The sequence below is a fragment of the Pithys albifrons genome, chromosome 3, assembly GCF_047495875.1.
Source record: "Pithys albifrons albifrons isolate INPA30051 chromosome 3, PitAlb_v1, whole genome shotgun sequence".
Taxonomy (NCBI): Eukaryota; Metazoa; Chordata; class Aves; order Passeriformes; family Thamnophilidae; genus Pithys; species Pithys albifrons.
The window spans coordinates 39056275-39075393 of record NC_092460.1 but is presented as its reverse complement, the minus strand read 5'-3'; the positions used below and the strand labels follow the sequence as shown (position 1 = coordinate 39075393).

Here is a 19119-nt window from a genome sequence, read left to right as displayed (position 1 = left end):
TGGTCTTTGTTCTACATGCTGTAACATTCACAGTTTAGTGTACTTTCAGTAACTACAGAGATTACCCTGAGCATAATTACAAACTGTTCAGGCATATAATTTTACAAGATATCCACCCACCCATATTCATATATACACACATTGCATTCTCCTTTGGAAAGGCTGGATAAAACCACTACAACCCAATACAAGTCGTATACTCCTTGTTTTCAAAACACTCAAAAACTTAACTGTAAGTTTAGCAATTATACCACTTGAATCATGTGGCAAATCACTTTTTACAAATAGTTACCTGGTCCATGAAAATATTTGTAGTTTATGATTCACTTATTGTCCTAAAACCACATATGGCTGTATTTCTTTCAAATTAGATCCTTTCCATAACTCACTTAACAAGGATTTTAGTAATACCATGTTTGATTCATATTCTACTTTTGGTAAATAGAGAAAAAACTTTGCTCATGGTTATTTTAGCAAAGCTTGAAGTACTAGTTTTACTTGGAAAGAAGGCATTTAAGAATCAGAATCATGTAAAATATGGAAGTTTCCCCTGAGTTTGTTTGATTTTCTGTTAAATAATTGTTTTCCTAGACAATATTTCTGAATATAATTGACTATAATGAAATCTAAACATAGAGTCTACTGAGATTCCTCAAGTGTGAGATGCAACCATGGCCAGGGGCAACACTCTCACCATTCTCTAATATGGCAGTGCATTAGGAAACATGGTCAGCTGTGGAAAGATGGACCAGTATTGTTCTCTAGTATTAATTTGATTTAATGTCCTATTTTTCTTACAGGGGCATCCGATTCCTCCAGATACTTCGCATGCTCCATGTAGATCGCCAGGGTGGCACCTGGCGACTTTTGGGATCAGTTGTTTTCATACACCGTCAGGTACGTGATCTTCAAGTTGCCCCAGCATTTTGTTTGCTTTAGTAAATCCCTTTTGTGGACTTCAAATCACAATCTGGTTTAAACGAACTCCTGTGTTGCAAGAATAAAAATACTTTAAAAGTCCATCATGGGTTTCTTTCTATTTTTCAAATGGGAAACCACTATTAACTATTCAGAGCAGAGGATAACAGGCTATAAGCATCAATTTTGTTTTGTTTTGGTTTTTATTTTTTAAATTAACTAATTTACTCTTTGATGGTATCCTTCAATATAATTTATTAAATACAGTTAATGTGGGCTGCCTTTCATATTGCAAATACTGTCCACCATCTTCACAGGTGTGTTCTGAGCTTGGTTGTTCTGTGGAAAAACAAATACGAGCAGAAGTTCCTTGCTAGAACAACCTAATTATTTAAATAATTCTGTTTTTTCCTGCCTGAATAAGGAGTTTTCTAATGCATTCAATAAATAAAATTATGAACTATGTTATAATAATATGCAAGAGAAGTTGGGTTTTTTTAAGGGTGTAGTCACAGAGGCAAACTTAGCTATAAGTAGTAATATGTCTGTTAAAGCTTTGAAACAATTGTTCTGTATACAAGTTCACTTAGAAGTTTTTCTAGAATTTAAATATTTCTACTTGAAGGCCTTTTTTGAGTCTTCATGGAATCTTTTTACAGAAAGCCAGCTTAGCTTTATCAATATAACAGAAATTTTATCATTAGACTTTTAATTTTGCATATCATACCACACTGTGGAGGGCTAATACTCTGCTATTAATCTTCACATAATTGAAAGGGTGGTTAACTTATGCTTTATGAGTGTAGATTTGTTCTCTAGATATTGACAAATAGTTACAGATTTCCACAGACATTTTTTAATTTTCTGTTTAGAAAACTTATTCTGAGACAGAGAATGGAAGGTGCTTAATCCAAGTGATTAATTTAATGCTATAAGTTAATTTTCTTCCCCTTTTTTCCCCCTCTAGTACTGTAGGAAATATTATGTCACAATGGCTGTGCAGCAGTGATGCACACCAAAGTGCTCTGGTATAAAGCCTCCTTTCATACTGTACAACAGGATGACTTTTAATGCTCCAAGTCTGTGTGGTCTCCATTTATTATGCTCACATTGCCTGGATATCTAGCTAGGGCAGAGCTGATATTCAAATACACTTTCTCAACATTTGCTAACCCTACTCACAGAGGTGTTTGAGGACATTTTTTCCTGTGGATGTTCAGAGTTTAAGTCAAGAATCAGGAAATACTATCTCCAAAATGCAACACTTAAGTCTTAAATGTCACAAGTATGAATAAGTTCAATGATTTAAAAGGGGAAAAAAATCCTTGGAGAAGTGAATTTATGAGTAAATGCACCTGAAATTCTGCTACTCTAAAGAAGTGATTATGATGATAAATAAAACTCTACAGATCTGTAGTACTTGTTCAAGCAGATCACCCACTAACACATTAATAAAAAAAATATCAAACACACAGTTCTGTATTGACATTGGACAAGTGTAGCTCAAACTCTAAACAGAAGGGAAAATGGAACCTTTATTCCTGTCCAGTCCCTGAAAAAAATTTTTGTTAAAAAATCCAACAAAAATCCAAACCAAAACAAAAACACCTCAGCTGCTTTTTCTTTGCTGGCAGAGTACAAAAATCCTCGTCTATTTTTGAGTTTGATACTCATTCAGAAAAAATGGGGCCCTAAACCCTTAAACAACGTGAGAAAATAAATTCATGTTTTTGTGAACTGTGAAAATAGCACGAATTTGTGCCTTCATGGGCCCAGGAGAGCTCACAAAAGTTGTCACCAATGATTTCCATGTGTTCTGGAATTTTACATAGAGCTGTATTCCCTCACTCAGGCCCAGTTTGGCTCTTCTGTGTTTAACAGGTTGAGCATTTCTCGCCAAAAGCAACAAAACATGATTCAATATCTTATGTGGTGATGGAAAAATATGGAGAAATCATACAGCTCACTGAAAAATTGTGTAGCACCAGCTGTTAAGCCTCTCCCTTAATTTTACTCATTCCTCACCCTGCTTTGTGAGATCTGCTGCTTTAAGGAGGTAGTTACCAATGAGTTTTAGATTTGGGGTTTCCTTGTGTTTTACCAAGTGTTCAACTTTATATTTTGGTCCTGAAAATACAGATCTATCTAAGTTTTTAAAAATGTGCTGACTCAACTCTTTCAGTATTCAAATTTAGCTCTGTCCTTGTTTTTTGTTCTCGCTGTTTCCTTTGTGTAAGTGTCCCTGAAACTCCTTGCTGAAAAGACCATTTGTATTAGGCAGCACTCTTTATTCTTAATATTTTATCTATTAAAAAACATATAAATGTGAAGTTTTAAGGCCTCATGTCTGCAGAACGCTTTTTGCACTGTGACCTGTCCATGTTTTCAGAAGTATGTGTTATTTTAAAATCTCTCTTAAATTCAGTATGTATAGGATCACTGGCATTGTCCTTGTAATTAAATAAAAGCATGTGGTATGTCCTGTCTACACATATGTAACATGAAGTGGTGACATTTAGAGTAAGTCTAAGGCAATTATACTTTCATCTAGCCTTTACTTAAAAAGAATTCAGTCTTTAGATGAATAGCACTGGAGCTGAGGGGTGCCAATAGTGAAAAAAGCTGAGTTGTTCTATTGATAAATCAGCGACTATGAAAGGATCTCATAAGACTATGCATAGCCCTTCTGAAAAGCATATTTTCCTGCCTGATTCCCAAAAAGCCAGCACTTAGAAGGATTCAAATTATCATCTGCCCTCTAATTCTGTCCTCTGAGACAAAACTGAAAGAAAGCAGTTCCTCAGTAACATGTAAAATCTATTAACACCTGAGATGTAAGCAATGGGCCAGAGACTTCTGTTGATGTGGAAGGAGGTCACAAATCTACTGGAGATGAAAGCAGAGTGTTTTCTGTGTAAACAGGCAACAAGAATTAGCCTCCATTTCTGCTGTGGTCTCCTAAGGATCACAGAACTTACAGTCTCAGGTGTTTTGCAGCTCCGTCTTGAACTGAGAAAACATAGTGAAGGCAAGTCAAAAAGTTGTGAAAAATTAGAGAAATGCAAACAGTCGGTTATGTATGTTAACACAAGGAGTTTTTCAAAGCAATGAAGTCATATCTGCAAGTACACAGTGTACCTTTATCATTAAATAAAGGTGACAGAATAAAGGTGACCAGCACAGAAATCTGAACGACTGAAACCCAGGTATTATTTTGCTTGTTTAGCGAACAGGTCTGCAAAAAGATAAGGGTTAAAAACTTGCCCATACTAAATACTACCAAAATTCATTATTTAGGTAATTATTAAATGACTAGAGAAAAAATGTCTATTTTGCTTTGTGCAAGATTACTTAGACTTGCTAAACCTAGATTTTAATTACTGCTTAGGAGAAGGAAGATCATATATGGTTCCTGCTGCTGAATGCAGTTACTAGATACCACGGATACCTTTTCCCAGAAAGCTCTTATAAGGAAGTGAAAAGAAAGAAATAAAAAAGAAAATCTTAAGGAAGTTTGATGGTAAAACTCAACCTTCCCTCACAAACAGTTTAGGAAACACAGGTAGAATATTACAGAAAATCTGTGAAAACCTGCCATACTTTAGAAGTAGAGGCAATCCTTCTTAGACAGGTTTTAATTTTAAATTTATCTAATGGAAGTATTTAATTCCTTTATTGGTTTGGATGCAAGAAAAGTGAAATGAGCTTAAGGGAGATGCCAATGAAGGTATAGTACAATAGCGTTTCGTAATAAAGCGATGACTAAATATGTGCCAAGTAAATAAAGGAATAATGCATGTGAAGTTTAAGGAATTAAAATAAGCTATTTTCCCTCATAACTAGGAACTGGATTTTCCTGAGGGGTAGGTAACTTTCTCATTTGAATACAATGTAGTGCTGCTTTTAAAAGATTTACAAGTTTTTGCATCTGGGAAAAGACACATTTTGGCTTGTTTAAACGTGCAAGAACATTTTTTCCTGTAATCTGTAACAATCCTGTGCCCAAGTCACATCAATTGTGATACAACCTTCCTGTCCAAAAATCTGTAGACAAAATTGTATATTCACAAGGACTGCTTCATGCCCTAACAAAAGTCCCTTCTAAAAAACTGCCCCAGCCTTGTTTTTTTCAAGATGGAAGTAGAGGTTATACCTACCTATTTCATCTTAAGATCTTATTTTATCTTAGCATCAACGTGTTAAGGCATCAGTATTTAATCCTAAGCAACCTCAACATCGGATACACAAATTACTTACTTAGATATGGCCATAATCACATGACATGGTTGTTATTTTTTAACTGTTTTTCCAGTGTAATGTTTAGGAAGTACATTTCTAAAGCTGTTTTGTGATTTTAAAAACGTTTGGACATTTAGTATTTTGAGTGGACAGTTAAGAGGAATGTTTTCCTTTCACAAGAAATAATTAGGAGAGGTGTCACGCTCTACATTTATCTACCCAAATGATTTCTTATTAATGATGGGTTTCTGAACTGTTTAGCCTGGTATGAATAGAAAATAAGTTACTGTACTACCTGTTTCACTGGAGACAAATTTTATCCCTGAAATAGAACAATTAATTTTTCTACTGTGATGCAAAAAAATCCCCAGGTATTTACAATGTTTTACAATGATAGAATATATATGATTTGAACCTTATTTGCTTATTTCCCTCTCTTTTAATAGGAACTCATAACCACCTTGTACATTGGATTCTTGGGGTTAATTTTTTCATCCTATTTTGTTTATCTTGCTGAGAAGGATGCAGTTGATGAGGATGGAAAGACAGGTTTCTCCAGCTATGCTGATGCCCTTTGGTGGGGTGTGGTAAGTCTTTACCAGCCAAATCCATGTGCAAATAGTGCATAAAGTTTTCTGTTGAAGTTGTGGTATTTAAAAAAAAATGGTGCTTCTTTCTTTTTAGAATGTATTTCTGCAGAGAAACTTGACAACTTTTTAAGAAGGATACAAGAAAGAATGTCATAAATACAATTAAATTATTTGGGTATTAAATTTCATTGCTGAAGCAGGTTGGCAAGTCCTTAGCAAAGGATACCGAATGTTTACAGATATAAAAAGTCCACATCTCAATAAGAGTGTAAATCCCCTCCAAAGCCTATACCACTTCTTTTAAACTCTACTTTGTTATCTGCAAAACATGCAGAACTTTAAAAGTATATTCTATATGTGAAAGTCGGGTTAATGACTTTATTTCTTGGATCTTTTTGAGTAAAATTCTGTCAGTAGTAATGCAGACCTTTATGCAGGTTATTGGTTCCTGGTGTGTGTGTGTGGGGGGTTAAATAAGTCTGTGATTCTCGGTAAGTAGATCGATAGAAAGCAGCTGGCAAAGCTTCATGGATCCATCAAATCCTTCGGTTATCAATCATCAGTCAGGTTCAGTGCAAACCTTTGGTGAAATAAAGGAAAAAATAGCCTTAAGGGGGAACTGAGCATTTGAGAGAATTGTGGTAATTTTCAGGTGCATGCCCAGAATCAGTTGAAAAAGGAATAGAGATCTACGAACAGAATAAAAGACCAGATTTTTCCTACACTCCCTTCATATGGCTATTCTCACCATATCTCTCATTGTGACTTAGGCTTTCCTACTTTATTAGCTGTTGCATGAACCATCTCTTGTCTTGTGGACCCTTTTTTGCATTAGAGAGCCTTATAAAGTTTCTGAGTTGGCTGTCTCATTGTAACAAACCCAAGGAGATCCATCACATCAGTGTTAGTGACTGAGAAAAATGAGAGGACTAGAACAGATGCAGAGCCCCCAGCTTCCAGAAAATGAAGGATACATTTCAAAAGTGTTTTGAAACACTATAAACTGAATGTGTTCTTATATAATAGACTTGAAAAATGCTAGTTATTGGGCCATAAACCAATTTTTTTCTCCACATCCAAATAAACTGGTAAGTCTGTTGAGGCAGACAGAATGTTTCTAATAGATATATGTTTCTGATCCTTAACTTAGATGCTGCATAAGTCTCTACTTCAATGAAGTATACGGAAATGTAAGCCGTATTTTTAAGTGATTCTGTATAGAAATATTTTAGTCACTAGGTTGTCAAGTATTGGCGGAGTATCACCTATGTCCGTGCAAAAAAATTGTACAAACCAAGAAGAATGTAGTAAAAAGGAAAAACCCACTAAATAGTCAGATGGACTTGATTATCTAAGGTGCTGGGAAGAAATTATACCATGAACTAGCCCATACAGCAATGCCTTCTAGAAGCCCACAATGGAAATATGATAAAATTTTTAGGATATAAACTCTCAAGGTTATAGATATGAGACAACCTCTGGCTAGTGGAGGAAAACAATAAATGTACCAGAAGCACAGATTCTGTCTACTTTAAGGAAGCGAACCAATACACAGGGTCACTTATTCTATCATTTGAGCAGTTCAGCCCCAACAGCAGTGTTCAAGTGTCTGAATGCAGTGGAACACAGCTCCTGTCCCAGGCTTTGCTTAATGCTCTGGCTGAATGCTCTGGGAAGTACATCTAATTAAAAGTGGGGCTGCTTGTGGGAAGTTCAGCAGCATCAGGGACTCTCATAACAGTTTCTGCAAAATAGCTCATAAATTTTTCCAGCATAGTGAAGTTCCAAATAAGTTTGTAGTATTGTTGAATTAGAATGACAGTGGTCAAAAAAGGGGAAAGCTTATAGTTTATTAATAAGGAAGTCTAAATTTAATATGTAAACATTAAGGGACAGTGACTCATATTGGCTCTACACAGCATCTTTGGTGTTTCATAAAGTGATTCCTAGGCCTGTAACTGCAAAAGGCCAGAAATGCCCAAATTCAGACTTGGATGGGAAGCAAGAAGAACCCCTTACCTAACTGAGGGGAGCCAGGTAGAGGGGAAAACAAAACAGGATGTCCAGCAAAGACTTTGGGAACTAGCTCTTACCTTTAGCATCCAGTTATGTCCACATATATTCATGCAGCTTATTCCTGCACCAGTAAAACTTCCACATGAAACCAGTGTACTTTTTTCTTCTTTCCTTTTCCTTCCATTTTTTTTTTAAGGTCTAGTTATCCAGAGCTTGCTTTATGAATTTCACTGAATACTTAGCTATGGATTACAAAATACCTTTAAAGGCTAGATGATACAGCATTGCTCTGAGTAAAGAATAAAAAAATATAAGGTCAAAAAAGTCAGAACGTTTATACAAGAGTATTTTGGACTTCAGGAATATAAAAGGAGTTCAGTTATGAAGACCAACAGATAAGTTTAAAATGCACTTTATTACCTTGTTGAGATAGATGACTTGGATTTCTAAGTGTATATATATATAGTCCGTGTGAAGTGTTCATTGGGCTTTGTTCATGTTTTCCAAAACTTCACTTGTTTTGTGTAACAGCAAGATAAAATCAGCTTCTCTTTCTCTAGCTGTGTGAGGCACATGAAGAACACTGTTTAAATTGTTGTTTAAGCTTTTCAGGCATCTAGGCCTCCTCAGCGTTTAGTGAGTCACGGTGCAGGTGCAGTTCACAGCTGGGAGCAGTGACAAAGGACAAAGTGAATCAGTTTCTTTTTCTTTTCAAATCTTCTGTAACATAGAAACACAGATGTGGAGTTACTAGGGAGTGAAATTTGATTTCACTTTTGCCTTTCAAAACTGAACTGTAGGAAAAAAAAGTCCTGGTAGCAAGTATTTGAAAGTCTTATGTGTCTGACAAAAACCACTGAGTGTATTATGGGGAACATTTTGCTTTGAGTAAAAAGTGCAAGCTTGCTGAACTTAATACAAGTGACCTGAAAGGTTTACATGTGAAGAAAAGATAAAATAAAGAATGAATGAGAGTTGTAATTAGATGCTAACTACATTCACCTGCTTCAGTTAAATGCAAAGTTGTTTCACCCACATTTGGCAGACAGACAGGTCCAACTGCAAAGACATATCAAAGACTTGTGTTTTGCATAAAGCCACTTTCAGAAGCTATATCATATACAACACATGCACCAGCATTTCTAATAACATGGCTAGTCTGCCAGAATTGCAACCCATGTCACAGCAGTTCTTCTGTCCTTTCTGGGTATTTTTTCTTGAGGAAAGAAGAAGGACACGTAGGAGGCTTCTCTTCTCTTGGCCCTTCCACACTTGTCTTTTGCTGCTGGTAACACTGGTCTTGCTGCAAACTCAACTACTCTGTACCATTGAATTTGAGCTAAATAGTTGCTCCAGTAAATTGATGTTACCTGGCAGAGGTGCTTGGGATCAGTTGCTCAGAATTTCCAGTAGTAAATTGTCATGCCAGAGGTAGCAGTTTGACCCCCTTTATATTTAGTATGTTTTTTGAGGTGTGCAGTTCTGACTCTTCACACTTCAGGGCACCTGCCTGTCTTAAAACATCTGGGAAGCTCTGTTGACTTCTACTGAATTAAAGTTCTTCCCTTTTTGAAGTGTACAGGTATGTTTTCAAAGGCTGTGTGTATACCAGCTGGAATGTGCCATCGTAAATCTGGGTTACAAAGGAGGCATTGTTTTCCAAAACCCAGATATTCAACATTCTCTTCTCAGAGATACTAATAACTTTTGGATGTAAAAGTAGAAAAAAAATAAAATTTGCTGTGATTAAGAAAGCCAGAGAATTACATTATTTATAATCCTTTCCTTATTCTATGCACTAATTAGATTACCAAGAAGGAGCCGTCTTAAAGTAGGCAGGGAAAAACTTTGTGAGACATGTTCAGGCACCTGCAGGAAACTGCCAGCCAAATGCTTGCTGTAGAGATGAAAAATTCATCTTTTCTGTGGTTACAGCTTTCATGCTGCCTTCCATAGTAACACTAAGGCAGCTCAACTTTACTGCAGTTTGTTTTTAAGTCCTGAGTGCTGGAGAAGTCAGGAAAAAAAAAAAACAAAACAAACCAAACAAACCACCCACAAAAAACCAAGAAGCCTTTCATAAGAAAAAGGGAGGAAAAGGAAGGAAAAATCACAGACTTTAAGGGGTCATGTGGGTGCACTGAGGAGCTGAAGTGCTGTTTAAGAAACTACTTTAACTTCCTCCTCTGCCCACTAACACATACTGGATTTCAAAGCTGAATTTTGGGGGTTCTGATTTAATCTGGGGGACTGGCAAACTCATCTGTTTGTATTGCTGGTAGTACACAGCACCTGAGTCACCTTGCAAGCAACATTAAATTTGCGCAAACACGTGGCACAACAGAATTCCTGCTGAGAGCAGTTTGCAGTTCAAAATGACAATATTCATTAGAGGATAGAGATTCTACAAAGTGGTCTTCATTAAATGAGAAATTTATGATGAATAAACACAAGCCTAACTTTCTCTGAACTTGAAAAAACTAAGTGTGATAGCAATTGTTCATTATTTCCTTGCAAATCTTTCTTCCAGCTCTCTGTAGAACTGCTCTGAGAGGAGAAAATGTTATTCTCATGCCTTTACTGCTTGATAGTTTCTTCTGAAGAGCCTACTTTTGCATAATATCTAAGCATTCTTCAGCAACTTTTTCCATAAAAGGCAGCCTCTTTTGTGTAAATTTGCATATTCTTTTAAGTCTGTTTTGGCTGTATTTCTGCTTCCATTCAAGGCAAAGTGAAGGGAGGGGGACTATGTTTAGGGCTGGTGCTCTCAAATAGAATTTAATTTTTTCTATTTAAAGTTCTCCCCAGCAGTTGGTATTGGTGACAGAATTCTTCAGTTCCTTACCAGAAGCCTTTCACTTCTCAGGAGGGTACAAGCCATGTATCTCACACCATTTTATGACAGCATCAGAGCTCTGAGTGTGCTAAAAATCCTTAATGGATCTGGCCAACCACACCAGGAGTCACCCCAACACACCATGACCCAAGGTCTTTTTTGCTGCCTGAGCTGTGCTGGTGGAGAACTGGTCTCCAGCTCTGCCATGGTCTGATGAGCTGGATCTCAACTTTCCATGCTCAGCCTCAGACCAACCTCACTACGTGGATATTTCCATGTGATTGGGAATCTTTGTTGGACACAGCCACTGTCTGTGAGTCTGTCCTGCTGAGCCCAGGCCCAGGGTAATAAGGTCCCTGCCTGGCTAGCTGTAGGTTCCCTTGGCTTGCCTTGGGATCCTTTTTGGGATCAGCTGATTATCATCTTCCAGTGGGGAGCAGCTGGCCCTTGTTGATGGACTCTTCTGATGGACCAGCCTTCATCTAGACCCTGAACCCCAAACCCCCCACAGCTCCAATTCTTTAGTGCCCACTCAGTTCAAAATGAATTCTCTTCCTTCCTGCTGGGGTGCATCAGAAACAGCTCCAAACCTCTGTCCCGCTCAGGTCCTTCTGCCTGTGTGACTTTTCAGGGGTGGCCTGCCACTCCCACAATGATTTAGTCCCTCTTTAGCAAGTCCCTACATATCCCAGACCTGTGTAAGAACATGCCTTGCTTAGAGTTGAGGTGAGAAGGGCTGGTATTATGGCCTCAAGGGCACTAATTGGCTTAATGACCTTGGCCAGCATCAGTGGTGGCCTCCACCCATGCCCAGGGGCTCTATTTAAACTCAGCATATTCCTACAGGAGAGGTGGTCTTTAGCTCAGCTGCAGCTGTGTCTGGATATAGAGTCCCTTAATCTTGACTTTCACCTAAGGACTGATATTTTTCCCCTGTCTTATCCTTGTGGACCCACATGTTGACCACTGTACCTGATCCTAGTTGTGACCTGTGGGTGGAATTTCTGGCTTGATGTCAGACCTGCCTTGCTGTTGAGATACTGCCTTATAATCCAGACTCTTGTTTGGGCCTGGCTGCACTTTCTGCTGCTGTTTTGCTTGAATTTGGGGGATCGGACCCTTAGTGAGAAGTCAGGATAGGTAACAGCCTGCTGGCTGCATCTTCCCTGACTCTGGGTTCCTTGTCTCTTACGCAGTACTTGGTCCCTGATAAACCATGAGCAGATGTGGCTTAAAAAAATTTTGAGTGGCAAAGTACTGTATTTGTGGGGAGAGGAATAAAATCTAAGCACAGGGCTTATCTGTGCTCAGCTCTTGGCCTGCTAGTAGGTTGATTTTGGTAATTAACATGTCCTGGAATGGTTGTGTGTTCCTTCTCTTGCCATGAAGACTCAACTGGGATGGTGTTAGTCCTGTCCCTTTTCAATCCTGTCAGCAGAGTTCGTTGTGTGCAACTCAGTGTTTTCAAGGCTTCCTTCTCCCCACTGTGGAACTGCATTTTAAAAGCAAAAGCAGAAAAACTGCAAGCCTATGGTTTCAAACCTGCAGAGCAAATTCTTGTAGTTTTGGAAAGCTGGAAGCAGCCAGCCATAAACTGTGAGAACAGTCATTCTGTGTCCAGACTTCTGTTGCCTCTAAAACAGTGGTCAGCTGTGAATGGCTGCAGAAGAATGTAAATCCAGGATAAATCTAGTGTATTCCTGTGTTTTCCTTATCCCCAAATTCAAACATTGTTGATTCATACCTATCTCCTGATAATTCTCTAATTTATTTCCCCTTTTGTTCTTATTTTTCCTCCTTTTGGAGAAAAATGTACCCCATTGCACTGAAACTGATGTGTTTTTTTCTGGCCTAGGTGACAGTCACAACAATTGGTTATGGAGACAAAGTTCCCCAGACATGGATTGGGAAGACAATAGCCTCATGTTTTTCAGTATTTGCTATCTCTTTTTTTGCTCTGCCAGCAGTAAGTAGAACTTTGTAGAACTGAGTTTGTATGACTTTGGTGCACAATTACGTAGTTTTAAATTGGTGCCTTTGATAGGAAATAAGAAGGTTGGGTGTTGCTTCAGAATGTGCACACACACATTCCCAGGTGTATGTTTGTGTGTCTGTACACACAAGGAAAGGACATCAAGCTGTAGGGCTGGTCCAGAGGAGGCCACCAAGATGCTCCAAGGAGTGAAGTCCCTCTGCTATGAGGAAAGGCTGAGAGAATTGGGATTGTTCAGCCTGGAGAAGAGAAGGGTTTGGGGTGACCTAATTGTGGCCTGCTAGTACCTGAAGGGAGCCCACAAGAAGGAGAGAGAGAGACTATTTCCAAAGGCTGGAGTGACAGGACAAGGGGGAATGGCTTAAAACTGACAGAGAGCAGATTTAGATTGGATATTAGAACAAAATTCTTCCCTGTGAGGGTGGGGAGGCCTTGGCACAGGTTGCCCAGAGAAGCTGTGGCTGCCCCATCCCTGGAAGTGTCCAAGGCCAGGCTGGATGGGGCTTTGAGCAACCTGGGCTAGTGAAAGATATCCCAGTCTGGGGTTTGGAACTGGATGAGCTTAAAGATCCTTTTCAACCCATTCTATGATTCTGTGACTAAACCTGCTGTATCTTTACAGTAGTCCTTTCAGACAAAGGTGGCCTAGAAAGGAGGTAAGAATAACTTCCACTGCTCAATGAACTGAAGTTATTCTAGTGTAGGAGTTGAAGAAAGTGTTTTTTATCAGCATATTAGTGCCAGAGGTGAACTCTTCTTTGTTTCTGATGTTTTATGATTATATGATAACAATATGAAGCCGAGATTTAGGAAACTGCATCTGCCATCCTTTGTGGTGCTATACAGATCTCTGGGCTTTTTGTATCTTTGAATGAAAAGGGAGAAAATAAAGACAATAGCATCAATACAATTAGACAAGACAAAGTATTTCTTCAGTAACTACCAATTTTAACAGAAATGTTGAAATTATAAACCATGTCTGCCTTCTTTGCTTGGATTGCCTGGAAAATCAAACTGGGTTCTGGGTTTAGTTCTGGGGGTGGTTTTTTTTGATTAGGGTTTCTTTTTTTTTTTTTTTTCCCAGGAGCGTATGAGATTGGGGGATTTTTAGGGAGATGTTGGGAGAAGCTTTTAGGGGGATTGGGAACGGTTTGGAGTTTGTTTCTTTGAGGTTTTTTGTGGCCAGGAATTAAAAATAAGTGCAAAGAATAGCTGAGAATCAGTCATGTGATATTGTCATTTGCTTTTCCCGCCATGGTGTAGGATTGCCTTTGGTATATGTCTGTCTCTGTGAATGCCTCTTACTCCTGTAACCTGTTGACCACAGCAATTAACCCATGCTGTTTATTGAAGTTATGTGATACCAGTGTTGATCTGCTCAATTTCAGATTTATTTGTTGGAATAAATAAAATCTGTTACTGTGGACATTTGAAAAATATTTTTTCTTTTTCTCAGAAAACCTTTTATAAAATATCTGTTTTTTTCAAATGTTAAGTATTTGATTTAGGTGTGTGAAGCCATATCAGAGTCTCACTAGGAGTTATGGTTTTACTTAGGGTATATTGGGGTCTGGTTTTGCCCTGAAAGTACAGCAGAAGCAACGTCAGAAGCATTTCAACAGACAAATCCCAGCTGCAGCTTCCCTAATTCAGGTAAGGCCCCTAGCAGTAAAGTACTTGTGATCTTATTGAAGAGTTTGTCCTAGTAGTTCAAGCACTGAAAATCACAGTTTCTCGATTTCATTGTGTTTTACCACTTTGTCTTCTTGGTTCAATTCCATCATTAGAGAAAATGAAGATAATATTCTCTCCTCCCTCTCTGGGTGAGCACAGAAAGCTGTGCTAACCTCATATTCACAGGCATTAAGACACTAACTGGGTGCCATTTGGTGAAATAGTAAAAAAAAAACAAACAACCCATCATATTTAATTCATAACTTCCTTTTCATATTCTCGTAGGTCCTGTGCAGCTGCCAAATCCTGAGGTGATGAATGTGTGCACAAACACATGCAAACACACATCTCTGTTTAGAAAAATGTTGCAGCAACAGTCTATATGATAATATAAAGAATGCAATAGCACAGTGCACAAATATTAAATGTGGCACAGTGCAGAAAAAAGGCAGCAGCAGTATCCAGTGGTGCTTGTGAGGATTCACTTCTATGAGGGTTGTTTTGTCTTGATTTCTTTTTAACCCACTGCCAGAGTGATCCCAGCTCCCAGAGAGAGCACACTGAAGGGTGTCCTGAAGATCACAGTGTGATGAGTGTCTGTGTCCTGGTGCGAAATACATTCACCATGGGCATATAGTGGGAAGAGTGTGTTTTATTAGTTATGGTGTTGTGGTATAGCACTGTAACTGCAGTCAGACCCCTTTGAGTGAAGGTTTTGTTGTCAGTTCGATTTGCAGCAAAATCTGATTTATCTGCCCTTAAGGACCACAGTGCCGCTTATTCCCTGAGGTTATTGGGTTTGGGTTTCGTTGCAGACCCTGTGGCGGTGCTATGCAGCAGAGAAATCCTGCAGTTCTACAGCGACATGGAAGATCTATGTTACACCTCCAGCGCAAAATCCCAAAAAGCCGCCAGCGCCATCTAGCCCTAGTCTGAGAAAACAGGTAACAGAAGATTGGCAGAGCTCTGTTCTGCGCTTGCTTTTCATTTCACTGGGATAACTTACCAAGAGCCCGGTAAAGTGCCTGAAGAATTTGGACAGCTGAAATACATCTGATTGCTTTCCTCATGTCACTGCACGGTTGGTTGTGTTTACCTGAGTGATAAATGTCTTCTGACTTTAAATTGTCGTGGTGGTCAGACAGGTGCCCATTCCCCATTTTATCCCCTTGGAACTCTCCTGCTTTCTCAAGGGGTACTGTAAAGCAATGATGACACTTTCCCATTTAGCATAGTGGTTCATACAGGAAGAAAGGAGATAGTTTAAAAATTTATGTTCACATTCAACATGTGGCTGACAGTAACTATGCTTTCCTGAAGTACTCTGTGATACTTTTATTTGGGGCTGAGTGTAGAAATTAGGGCAAATTCCTGAGCTGTGGGTGCAGTCAAGTGGAACAGTGTCTACACAGCTGGGATTGCCTAAACACAGCTCTGTAATTCCACTGCCCAGCCTTCAGCACCCTTGGCCAGAAAGGCAGAGCTCTGCAGCAGGTTGGGATCAGGGCCCCAGAGCTTCTCAAATGATGTTGTAGGCCTGTTTTTAGGCAGTGAAATCCCACTGATGCCCATTGCCCAGATGAGTAGAGCAGTACAGTTTCACAAGGAGGAAGCTGTAAGGGCATGATCCGTGTGCATGTGTGTGTTGTGCTGTCATAGCAGTGTAAGCTACTCAGTACTGGGCAGAGAGTGACTTTGCCATGACTTTTCTGTCTCCAGTTATGATGAATTAAAAACAGGAGGAAAGGGGTAAAGCTAAACTAAGGCTCCTTTGTATGTGTTGCTGTGCTGTACAGCAAGCAATCCATGGTTAAAGAGCTGGAAGAAATAGATTGGGTTTTCCCTCTGTTTACTCTAGTGAGTGGGACTTCCCTAACATACTATTGAACCTGAACCTCCATGTGAACTGCTAACTGTAATTTAAAAACCTAGTCATGGTTCTTTCATCTCTTACAAAGGGCTTATCTTTTGTGTTGATCCAAACTTTCTTCTGTTGTTTTTAAGTACTGAATGTAGAGTGTTTATTAGGCTTCTAAAATCAGAACTGTTTGGAAGCAGGAGGAAGAATCTATCTTCTCCTGATGTGCCTGACTTTGCCTTTTTGGTAAAAGGTGACATTTTCCTTACTTGAAAAAGCTGCACAGGGCCTAGTTCATGGTTCAAAGTCTATGAGTATGTTTAATTAAACTTTAGAAAAATGTTGCATCCAAACTATTGTATACTCATGTGATTAGTATTCTGTATGCTTTGAGTTTTGTTCCCAGTCTGAGAAACTGTACTTGAGACCTGATTTGTCAGAATGTGGTGGGCATCTTCTCCTGAGAATCAAACTCTTATCAGATTTTAGTTGATAATTCAGAATCAGACACTTTGAAAACAAAGAAAGGTTCTCACCTTTTCACTGAATTTCAATTTCATTCTTTAAAAGAAAACACATGACTTCAAGTGAATTTACTGCATAGTAAAGTTCACATGTGTACTTATCTGTGTTTGATAATATCTTCTGATATCATTCCATTTCTGTTACCACAGGCTAGAAGATACAAAAGAAAAGGAAAGCTAGGATGTGGTAATGGTTCTGCACCTGTAATAAACCCAGGAGAAAATGCCTTGTCTGTTCCACAGATCACTTATGACCATGTTGATGAACACGAGGACAAAAAAGATGTGTCTTTCTACATTGATGAACCTAGAGGTAATTTATTTACATCGAGTTTACATTTTTTAAGAGACAATGTTAGAAAGAATTGAGTTCCTGAAGGCAAAATTTCTGTGACAAAACATGCTAATCAGTAAAGCAAGATGTCTACGATTGATGGTTGGATAGCAAAAATAGGAAGACACAAATTTAGATTCATATGGCGTGAGTATCAGAGCTTTATTTGTTTACCAAAGTTAAATCAATTAAAATGTTGGCTATATTGTTAGTTCTCCTTTTTTGAATTATTTCAGAGGTGGATGGAAAGCCTCCTCAGATCTACCCCACCTTTAAACTTTACCTCACAGAGAGTCTGAAGGAAAGAAAAATAACCCAGCAAAAATATTTTTACTTTTTTTTTACAGCACCGTCTTAAATGTTGTGCTAACAAATTGTGATAGAAACAGCTAAATATTTTTATGCTTATATCGACCAAGAGGTTTTTATGTGGGATTTTTTTTCTTCCTTCATTTAAAATACTGTATGTTTCTATAAATGATGGTTGTATTTCAACCTGAAAACTGTTTGAATTTCACTGCTGAGTTAAGATATTTGCTTTGTTTGTAAAACTCTTACTTTTAATTAAGTTTGTAATGGAAATGTGCATATGAAATGATATTGTTTACTATAAAAGAAGGTTTTCTGGAAAGCTAGTTTTTCCACTTCTGTGTTGATGTCCTTTGTCTGATGGGGTTGGGGATCTGTTCTGGATATGCTAAAGGGGAGAATGTTTCCTTGCAGTCTGAGTTATGTTCCATACCTAGAGGCATGCAAGTTTACTGAGGTATCCAAAGGTGCTGGCCCCAGTATAGGGTATGTTATGTGGTGATTCGATTTAGGTTTTCATCTGTCTTTGATAAACCTGAACATCAACTCTGTAAAAATTGCTGCTCTTACATCACAATTGCAGCTGACACAAAACTTCAGCCTGGACAGAGTATAGTCATAGTCTTGACACAAATATTTATTTAATAAAAAGTACTTCAAATATTTTGGCCCCAAAAGGGAACATCTAGTGTATTCTGTACTGAACACAATCAAAGGCAGGAGTTTCACTGGGTTGCTCTGACTTTATATGTGGCTGGATTGTCAATGCAACCTATGTCATCCATGCTGGAGCAGTCAGATGTGGGATAGCAGGAATCTGAGAACTGTGGCATCTCAAGGCACATCTGTAAGGGATAGGAACATCTGGCTTTCACAGGGAGACCTTCAATCCTCTGTTTCATGTAATTGATAGTCATGAAGTGCCAGCAGAAGGGAGGGCTGTCCTTCCACTGATGGAAGTTTTCATTACTCCTCATACTCCTTGTGTTTTATGCTATTATGTAAATTTTGAATCTGTCACTTGGAGGTCAGATTGCTTTTCAGCAGTTGTGGTAATTTAATTGTTGTTTGGCATTTCCAGTGCTTTTATGGATTCTGGGAAAGGGGATGAAGGGTATGATACTTATAAACTACATCTCATAACACAATACTATGTTCATTCTCAGTGTTAATTGGAGCTGTGCAACTTCCCTTGCTGCCCATGTAATAGCAGATTTTGCTGAGTGTATTTTGATGTTTTGGTATCAGTCAGTGAGGGACAGAAGGAGCAAAGTGTTGTGTAACTTCTGTCAGCACTGTAGACCACTAGGATGTTGAGGACTATGTTGGCTGTGCTGAGGACTCTGCCAGTGCATGTTTATTCACTGAAGGTATGTTCTCTAAGTGGTCGTAGTCAATCTAAGCAAAGCTCTACATCACAGGAAAGGGGGTAAAAGGACAAACTTGTTTCTTTTTCTGCCTGACAACTTGGTAACAGGAAAATTAAAGAATTTTTCCCACTTTTTCTGAAAATGTTTTCTTATTGTACTTTTATTATAGCTGGTCTTAGTCTTGTTCTGACAGAGATCAATGAATATTATTCCCTTACCAATGGCATATTATCTGTTTTTCATTTTCTTTAACATTTTGCCTTAGCTAGTGTCAGGGTTAAATCACACTTAATTTGATTTTTCTGATTTGTTCCTTCTGTTGTAAAGCTTCCAGGAATGTAGTTGGCAAACTCAGTTGCTCAGTTGACTGAACATTCTTGACACCTCTAAAAAGTTTAAACCTAATTTCTCAGTGAAGTTCTCCTTGCCAGAATTAATAGGCTTCTATTCTTGGAAAC

The 19119-nt window shown here is 38.4% G+C and overlaps 1 protein-coding gene across 1 annotated transcript in view; it reads left to right on the top strand.

Moving 5' to 3' along the window:
* The window catches only part of LOC139670141 (potassium voltage-gated channel subfamily KQT member 1-like), a 490265-nt gene that overhangs the window by 45341 nt on the left and 425805 nt on the right, over nucleotides 1–19119 (top strand). Inside the window, exons 6-11 of the mRNA XM_071551440.1 lie at nucleotides 801–897; nucleotides 5604–5744; nucleotides 12455–12565; nucleotides 14150–14245; nucleotides 15082–15210; nucleotides 16799–16961. Coding sequence (XP_071407541.1) covers nucleotides 801–897; nucleotides 5604–5744; nucleotides 12455–12565; nucleotides 14150–14245; nucleotides 15082–15210; nucleotides 16799–16961 — 737 coding nt within the window. The remainder of the gene's footprint in view (nucleotides 1–800; nucleotides 898–5603; nucleotides 5745–12454; nucleotides 12566–14149; nucleotides 14246–15081; nucleotides 15211–16798; nucleotides 16962–19119) is intronic.